Consider the following 9,442-nt stretch of genomic DNA (forward strand, 5'->3'; position numbering starts at 1 on the left):
CCTGGTTTTGGTATCAAGATTATGCTTGCTTCATAAAATGAGTTAGGGAGGATTCCATCCTTTTCTATGTTTTGGAATAGTTTGAGTAGGATTGGTATCAATTCTTCTCTGAATGTTTTGTAGAATTCTCCAGTGTTATCTGTATCTTTGTTTTGCCTTTTGTCATCATGTTTCCCTAGTACAGCAGAACAGTCCCTTGGGTGAGAAACTCTTTTAAATGTGATAATAATATAGTAGCCATTCCAACTGGATTAAGCCATTCCAAGTTGATTGTTTTCCTAATGTCAAACCATCCTTGCGTACCTAGTATGAATCCCACTTGGTTGTGATGTTTTATTTTTTGACAAGGTATTTAATTCTGTTGGCTAGGATTTTGTTAAAGACTTCACTAAATATTCAAGAGGGATATTTATCCAGCATAAGAAATAAAGCATTATAACAAGAACTATATACGGTATCTCTGTGTTGTTATGTGCCATGGAGTCGGACCTGACTCATAGCAAATCCTCCTTGAGTTTCCAAGGTGGTATCACTACAGAAGTAGTTTGCCCAGCCTTCTTTCTGAGGAGTGGCTGGTGAGTTTGAACCACCAGCCTTCTGGTAAGCAGTCAGGTCCCTTAGGCACTATGCTACCAGAGCTCCCAGGTATCTCTTTAGGCTTCCTCTATTCTATTCTCCTTCCTCCTTCTTCAGATGTAACAACTTATTTTATTTTGGTATTTTACAGTTTTCTTGGAATTCTTCTTTAATACCTTAACTCACTCTTATTTTACTTCAAGGCTGTTGAAATAATGGACCGGACTGAAATGCCATGCCAGGCATTAGTGAGGATGCTGGCCAAGAAACCTGGATGGAAGGAAACTAATTTTCAGGTATTTTTAAATTGGAGGTTTCATGTCTTTTAAGATTTAAATAATTTCTGTTACATCGTCCTGTGACATATTAGGTGTAGTTTTTCTTGATGATATTTAGCATACCCTTTTTTTTTAAATCATTCAGCCAATGTGTCATCTTCAAAAATGAACTGAGAACTTGATGCATTTTTGTTACATATATAACTATAGCTTTGTGTAATTCCAAAACTAAACTTACAGTCATCGAGTTGGATCTGACTTATTACTACCTCTTCTTGGGTTTCTGAGGCAGTATCACTACAGAAGTAGATTGTCCAGTCTTCCTTCTGAGGAGTGGCTGATGGGTTTGAACTGCCAGCCTTCTGGTTAGCAGACAAATGCCTTGGGCACTATGCCACCAGAGCTCCCCAAAGTAGCAATACTAAGTTACTAATCTAAAAACTAGCTATAGCAGGAGGTATAGAAAAGTGATAACAGAAGGTGAAAAAAAAGTTTTCTCTTTTTCTGGGAGCTCTGGTGGTGTAGTGCCTAAGCCACTTGACTGCTAACCATAAGGCTGGCGGTTCAAACCTACTAGCCACTCCTCAGAAGGAAGGTTGGGCAGTCAACTTTCGTAGTTACACCACCTTGGAAACCCAGGGAGGGATCGCTATGAGTTGGATCCACCTCGACGGCAGTGCGTTTGGTTTGGTTTTGGGTTCTCCTTTTCAATATATACATAGATCTCGTAAAAAGGTGTCAAATTTTGTCAGATACATTTTATGGATCTATTAAGATGATCAAAGAGCTCTGGTGGTACAGTGGGTAAGGCATTTGGCTGCTAATAGAAGGGCAGCAGTTCAAATCCACCAGCTGCTCCGCAGGAGGATGAGGAGGCAATCTACTTCTGTAAAGATTTACAGTGTTGGAAACCCAGTGGGGGTTGCTATGAGGTGGAATCAACTCGATGTCAATGGGTGGATTTGGGGGTTGAGATGATCAAGTGTTTTTGTTTTTGTTTTTGTTTTCCTTTATTCCATTTATATGATGTATCATGTTGATGCTTTTCATGTGTAGAGCTATTGAATGGTTTGGGCTGTCTCTTATCACTGTCACTTAGCTAATTTAATTGATAACAGGTAAAGGATAAAAATTATCTTTGCTTCTTTGTTTAAAATTCTAATTTTAGTTTGCTTAAGTTCTCTCAGCTGTCTCTAACTATGTTACATATTCAGATTGCTATAAAATAAAACCCCTGAAGCTGTTGTCTTGAGATAATCTTCAAACTTTAAATAAAAAGTAACCCCTGAAGTCTTCTTAAAACCAAGTAATAGTTTAGCTTAACTTATTAAAAAAAAAGGGTTAGATGGCACCACTGACACAATGGCCCCTAGCTGCCCTTCAGGTGTGGAACCGAACCCACTCCTCTGTCTTCCAGCCAAACAAAAGACAGGCATAAGAGCTGAACGTTTACATTAGTTAGACACACTCAGTCTGGGAGAATAAAAGGACTATGTATGCACAGGGAGATAGCTGGGGGCGGGCAGGAATGATTGGGAGGGAAGGACACAGGGAAGAGGTAACTATGGGGAGGAAGGAGGAAAGAAGCGGTTGCATTGTGGGAAATTACGGTCAATGCCATGAGACAAAGTGTATGTGAGCTGCTGTATGGAAAGTGAATTTGCTCTGTAAACTTTCACCCAAATCACAATAAAAATTTTAAAAAAAGAAAAACTCTCTATGTGGGATCCAATTGACAGCACCAGCTCCAAGGAGATAGAACTTTAGAAGGCATTAATGTTAATGAGGGCTTTGAAAAGGAGGGTGAGAATGGTTGCACAACTCATAGAATGTAATCAGTGTCTCTAAATTATACGTGGAGAAACTGTTGTTCTGATGTTTTTTTTAAGAAAAGCAAAATAGATGTCTTTGGTTTTAATCATAACTTTAGGATACTTTTCCTTGTTAGGTGATGCAGATGAAGCTTCACATAGTTGCTCTGATTGCCCAGAAGGGAAACTTTTCTAAAACATCAGCTCAGGTTGTATTAGATGGCCTTGTGGATAAGATTGGAGATGTGAAATGCGGGAACAATGCAAAAGAAGCTATGACAGCAATTGCCGAAGCTTGTATGTTGCCATGGACAGCTGAACAGGTCAGTAATACAGAGGTTTCTTTTCCTAAGTTTCTCCCAAAATGTAATTTCACACTTACAGATTAAACTCTGGTTCTTATCTTCTCAAGTAAAACCCTTTTGATAGTGCATTTTTATTTTGACCGTTAGTAACAGACTATTCCCTGATAATTAAAATTTATCTTAATCAAGAATATTTCATAAAAAATGAGAATAATTTTCCTTTACAACAGTACAGTAGCATAGTGATTACTAATGAAAAGATATAAACAGTCCAGAATGATTTCAATGATATTGGCACTTACCTCAAGGAGCTCTGGTAGCATAGTGCCTAAGGTATTTGACTGCTGACCAGAAGGTTGGTGGTACTAAACCCACTAGCTGCTCCACAGAAGAAAGATGGGGTAATCTGCTTCATAAAGATTTGCTGCCTTGGAAACCCACTGGAGGTCACTGTGAGTCGCAATCAACTCGATGGTAGTGGGTCAGTGGATTTGGGCAATTAACTAATTTTCTTGTAAAAATTAAATGTTTCATGCCGAAGGCATTATCAGCAGTTGTTTTAACATCAGAAAAACTATATTCAGCCCCACATCTGCCATATTGCCGTGCTATATTTCTATGAGAGATTTAAAAGAAAATACACATCTGTTGTTTGTTACTATTTTTCCCTGTTCCAGGTTATGTCAATGGCTTTCTCACAGAAGAATCCTAAGAATCAGTCAGAAACTCTGAATTGGCTATCAAATGCAATAAAAGAATTTGGATTTTCTGGGTGAGTCACAGAGAAATAAAATGGAAGATAATTACATATTTTGCCTGTCTCTGATTGGTAATTATAATATTTATCATAGCTATCTTGTTTCTGAGAAAGTACATTGGCTTTTTCTGTGCCATGCTGCTTTTTTTACAACACTCTTCTTAATATCCTTCAAAACATTATTCTGAGTTCTACCAATTGAAGCAATTACAAGTAATGTGAAGAATTATTTGTTGTATCAGTGTCTGTGGTGTCCTCCCATATTTGAGACTGTTATTATAACCCCTTTTTGATAGTACAGTCTGTGATATAAAACTGATCTCTTAGCATAACATAAGAACCAGGTGAATTTTTTTTTAACTTGTCAATGATGTCTCATTTAATCATTCAACAACTATTATAATCTTAGAATATTCCAGTAAAGGAAGACAGACAATAAACAGTAAAATTATATCTACGTATAACAACAGAGTAAAAATAAAGTAGGATAAGGGGTTTAGCAATGTCATCTTGGAGTGGTTAGTATGGTTTTATTTTCTATGGAGTAGTCAGCAAGTCCTGAAAATATGGATTTGAGCAGAGCACTGAAAGAAATGAAGGAACAAATTATGAAAAGCTGAACATTCTAGATCATAGGAATGGTAAGTACAAAAGCCCTAAAGTAGGAGCATGCATGATGTTTAAAAAAGTAAGAGAGACCATCATGGTTGGAATGGAATGAGTGAAGGGGTGGGAGTGATAGAAGATAAAATAAGAGAAAGAACAGGAGGTAGCTCACGTGGGACCTCAAACTTTTGAATAAGTTGGGAAGGTTTTGAGCAGAAGAGGATCATTCTGACTGTATTCAGAACAAACAGAAGCAGGGAGGAATAATCCCATCAAGAGGTTATAGTGGCTTGGGCATAGATTGTAGAGGTAGAAGTTTTAGGATTCATTTTATTTCATGACATTGATTGCAATTCCCACAGTGCAACAGCTCTCTTCTTACTTCCTCCCTATGTCCTTCTTTCCTATGCATTCATGTCTTCTGAGTTATCTCCCTGTGCAAATCCTGCCCTTCTGATCGCCCATGGTTGATCATTTTAATGAGTGCACCTACCTAGTGTAAATGTTTGCTTTATACTCCTGTCTGTTGTTTGGCTGGAATCCACAGGAGTGAATTCAATTCCAGAGGGTGACTAGGGCCCATAGTCTCAGGGGTTACACCGGTCTCTCTCAGACCTATAAGCCTAGACCCAGATATATTTTGAAAGTAGAGCTGAATAGGAGAAGAGTCAAGAATGACATGATGTGACTCTTTACTGAGGTGTGAAACATGGGGGAAGAATAGTTTGGAGAGTAGACAATCGGGAGTTTGGGTTTGACATGTTAGGAGTAAGATATCTGCCAAATGTGCCTATGGTGAGATCATTAAAGCAGTTGAGTATTTGAATCTGAAGTTCTAGAAGGATTTCCAGACTGGATTCAGGAGTAATCAGCTTCTAGATGGCATTGACTCAGTTAAAGATGAGTGCAAACAGAATAAGTGAGAACCAGGGGCATATCTATAGGTAGCCAATCCCATATAAAATTCTTGAGTATTTTCACAGTTTCATTTGTTCTTAATTCTAAATGATGTTTCTTCTAGGTTGAATGTCAAAGCTTTCATTAGCAATGTGAAGACAGCTCTTGCTGCAACAAACCCAGTGAGTACATACCAGCATATATAGCAGCCTTATAGCCACCTTTGTAGGTTTGTTCTGAATTGGAAAGTTCTTTGTGTTGTGTCTGGCAGGCTGTGAGGACTTCTGCCATCACCCTGCTTGGTGTGATGTATCTGTATGTTGGTCCTTCTTTGCGAATGTTCTTTGAGGATGAGAAGCCTGCCCTCCTGTCCCAGATAGATGCAGAATTCGAGAAGGTAAAGAGTCTTCAAGTGATATAAACCATTGGTGGGCTGGAGCATAGTTGTATTAGCTGGTTAGATGTAAACTTTTCATCCTTTCTAATAAGAATGTATGTGCATTTGCCTGTATGTGCATAAAATACCTCCTGAAGGATTTATAAGAAATTAGTGTCTTTGTCTATGAAGAAGAGAGCTAGTTAGCTATGCTATAAGGTGAGAGATTTTCCTTTTTCTCTCCTTTTATACATTTATAATTTCAAACATGAATGTTTTAACTATTCCAAAAGTACATTAAAAAAAGCACTTTAAAATAAAAAGAGAAACTTGACCCTCCTTAAATAAACTTTCTAACTGAAATTAAGTGACTAGCAGACTTGATCTATATCATCTCGAGCATACAAGCCAACAGACAACTTCATGATTGAGAAGTCAGATTCTAATAAGTTTATATAAAAATACCTTTTACCATAATAGACTCTCAAAATTATAATCTAGGTAGGAATTAAAATGTCTACTATATAAATATTAAGTATTATGAATAAATGTGGACATTTGACAAAGGTACCATTTTCTGATTTGTTAGTACTGTCACTTTCATCAAGTTCATTGCCTCACTCAGTTGTTTGTGTGTAGATGCAGGGACAAAGCCCACCTGCTCCTACTAGAGGGATTTCCAAGCACAGCGCAAGTGCTACTGATGAAGGAGAAGATGGAGAGGAACCAGATGAAGGGAGCAATGATGTTATTGATTTTTTGCCAAGGGCAGAGATCAGGTAGGTTTTAATCTGTGGAATGGTTTATTTGATGCATTGTACTGAATTCTTAGGTGTCTTCTTTGAATTCAGTCAAGGGTACTTCTGTGACATTATTCTTTTAGGAGTCTGGAATTAAAGGTTGTCTTCCATTTTTCAGTGATAAAATCACTTCAGAGTTGGTATCTAAGATTGGTGACAAGAACTGGAAGATCAGGAAAGAAGGTTTAGATGAAGTAGCAAGCATTATCAATGAAGCAAAATTTATCCAGCCAAATATAGGTGAACTTCCAACTGCCTTGAAGGGTCGACTCAATGATTCAAATAAAATCCTGGTACGTAGAACATATGCCTGTCCCGTCCCCTTCCCCCCACCACGTTCTTTTTCAATGCAAAAAAAATTTGCTTTTAACTGCAGATAGCTTCTTTTAATATCTTAAGTGTACTTAGAACAATCAATCATTCAAGATCAAAAGGACAGCATTTGTCCAAGGACAAAGTTCAGAAGGCAGAAGGGGTTAGGAGAGGAGAATGGAAGCCAGAAACACAGGGAGGAAGTGGGAGAAGTGATGTTACATTATGGGGATTGCAGTCAATGACAGGAAACAAAATGTATGTGAATTGTTGAATGGAAAACTAATTTGTATGCTTTCACCCAAATTATAAGAAAAAGTTAAAAAAAAAATTTCTTAAATGTACCTCTAGATATGTTTGTGGAAAGCAGGCTTATTAATCAAATTTTAATGTATTTCCGAATCTCTTTTTTTATAGGAACCCAACCCACTGCCATCAAATTGATTTCAACTCATAGCTACCCTATAGGACAGAATAGAACTGCCCCATAGGATTTCCGTGTCTGCCACATCTTTCTCCCACAGAGTAGTGGATTTGAACTGCTGACCTTTCAGTTAGTGGCTGAGCATTTTAACCACTGTGTCACCAGTGCTCCTGTTTAATAGAAATCCATTATTAAGTATCTTTATATGAAAATTCTTATAATACACATGTTGTTGTTAGGTGCTGTCAAGTTAATTCTGACTCATAGCGACCTATGTATATGTAAACATGCTTAATTTGTAATTTTTACATTTAGATTGTTGAGTCAGGGTTTTCTTATACCAGGGTTTACCTTACCTTGAAATTGTAAAACGTATAATCATCATTCTGAAATTTCTAGTAATACAGTTTATGATCTGATAAAAAGAGAGGCCTAAAATTTATTTCTAAAAAAGAATGCATTATAATGATATGATTTCCTTCTCTCTTAAGACAGCCAGAAACCTCTTACTGTATTGATATAAAGCAGCAAATTTGCAAAACTTTGTACACAGTTCAGTCATGGTGTAAACATAAAGTGTTGGCCTTCTCTACTCAGGTGCAGCAGACACTGACTATCCTCCAGCAGTTGGCAGTAGCCATGGGCCCAAACATCAAGCAGCATGTGAAGAGCTTGGGCATCCCAATCATCACAGTCCTTGGTGACAGCAAGGTAAACCTTACTTTCTCACCACAGCTCCATTCTGGAATAGGCCAGCCACATTCTTGGGCTGAGAATAATTATCTTCTTTATCTGTGAAATTTAATTCTTATAGAATTAAATAAGGGTCTAGATGTAAAGTGTACTGTACCGTGCCTTCTCACATAGTATGCCCTCAACAAATTGTCGTTATTGTTTTTATTTTTACAATCTAATCATTATAAAAAATATTGTGTAAAGAGTCTAAATAAATGCATGAATTCAGGAGTCATGAGCTTATTTTCTACTTTTTTCCCTAAACAACTAGCATGAGATCTTCTAGTAGCTCAGTAAGCTCTTTGTGATTTTACAGTTCTGGAGTTAGTGTCATTGAAGATTGCAAGTATCAGATTAAATATTTAATCTAATATTAGTTTGGAGGGTCAGTGAAAAAGGGGAACACCCTCAACTAGATGGATTGACACAGTAGCCATGACGATGGGCCCAAGCATAGCAAAGATTGTGAGGACGGTGCAGCTCTGGGCAGTATTTTGTTCTGTTGCTCGTAGGGTTGCTTTGAGTTGGAGCCAACTCAGTAGCACCTAATAACAGCAACATCAGTTCTATATTAAATATTTGAATGTCTGCATTATTGTAATTCATTTAATATGAGGAAATGGTCTATTTTAATATGTTTGTCTCAATCCTTCTGATTTAATTGGCAAATTAATATGAAAACATAAATGTTCAGTAAAATTATTAGTAGTTTCAGTCTTTCTGACATGTAGAAATATAATCTTTAGCAGATATTCATTGATACATGAACCTCCGGAGAGTTAGGAAAGAAAGTCTTAAGTTTATTCCTTTCACATCATTTTTTATGCCTAGGTCACTGTTTTACCTACTTAAAAGAGTCCAAAATCTTTACATTCGAGTTTTATGTTTCTTGCTCACATTGAAGTTTTAGTCAACATAGAATTTGATTGTATCTCTAGGGATAACAAGTTTTTCACTCCTGCTTCCAAACCATGCTTGATATTTTGCTAACTCACTTCTCCCTTAAGAACAATGTTCGAGCTGCTGCCCTCGTGACAGTGAATACTTGGGCTGAACAGACTGGCATGAAGGAATGGCTGGAGGGAGAAGATCTTTCTGAAGAGCTCAAAAAGGAAAATCCTTTCTTGAGACAAGAGGTTAGTACTATAAATAAATATGTGCTTTACTCATGTCTTTTACCTTTATAGGGGCCTAAGCTTGCCCAGCCACTCCTCGGAAGGAAGGTTGGGCAATCGTACTTCCATAGTGATACTGCCTTGGAAACCCAAGGAGGGGTCGCTATGAGTCAGGGCTGACTCGACGGCACATAACAACAACAACAACAACAAAGCTTGCCCTAAAGTATGATTAGAAGAGTTTCATAATAAAATAAAACCAAACTCCTTGAGCTTTTGTGTTTGTGGGCTTTTTTTTTTTTTCATGAGTTTCTTTAACATACTTTGTTGTTTGTTTGTTTGTTTTTTTTAATTTTATTTTGATTTGGGTGAAGATTTACAGAGTAAATTCACTTTTCATACAGCAGTTCACATATACTTTGTCTCATGTCATTGACCAAAATTTACAAT

General features: G+C 37.2%; 1 protein-coding gene across 1 annotated transcript in view; it reads left to right on the forward strand.

Annotated features, from left to right (window-relative positions):
- CKAP5 (cytoskeleton associated protein 5) overlaps positions 1-9,442 on the forward strand; it is a gene marked incomplete at its 3' end in the record, with an annotated part of 73,742 nt that overhangs the window by 39,651 nt on the left and 24,649 nt on the right. Inside the window, exons 15-23 of the mRNA XM_007957550.2 lie at positions 780-872; positions 2,803-2,988; positions 3,648-3,742; positions 5,355-5,412; positions 5,502-5,627; positions 6,246-6,385; positions 6,525-6,699; positions 7,740-7,853; positions 8,885-9,013. Coding sequence (XP_007955741.1) covers positions 780-872; positions 2,803-2,988; positions 3,648-3,742; positions 5,355-5,412; positions 5,502-5,627; positions 6,246-6,385; positions 6,525-6,699; positions 7,740-7,853; positions 8,885-9,013 — 1,116 coding nt within the window. The remainder of the gene's footprint in view (positions 1-779; positions 873-2,802; positions 2,989-3,647; positions 3,743-5,354; positions 5,413-5,501; positions 5,628-6,245; positions 6,386-6,524; positions 6,700-7,739; positions 7,854-8,884; positions 9,014-9,442) is intronic.

The sequence above is a fragment of the Orycteropus afer genome, unplaced genomic scaffold (genome assembly GCF_000298275.1).
Source record: "Orycteropus afer afer isolate SDZICR_OR568_19922 unplaced genomic scaffold, OryAfe1.0 scaffold00756, whole genome shotgun sequence".
Lineage (NCBI taxonomy): Eukaryota > Metazoa > Chordata > Mammalia > Tubulidentata > Orycteropodidae > Orycteropus > Orycteropus afer.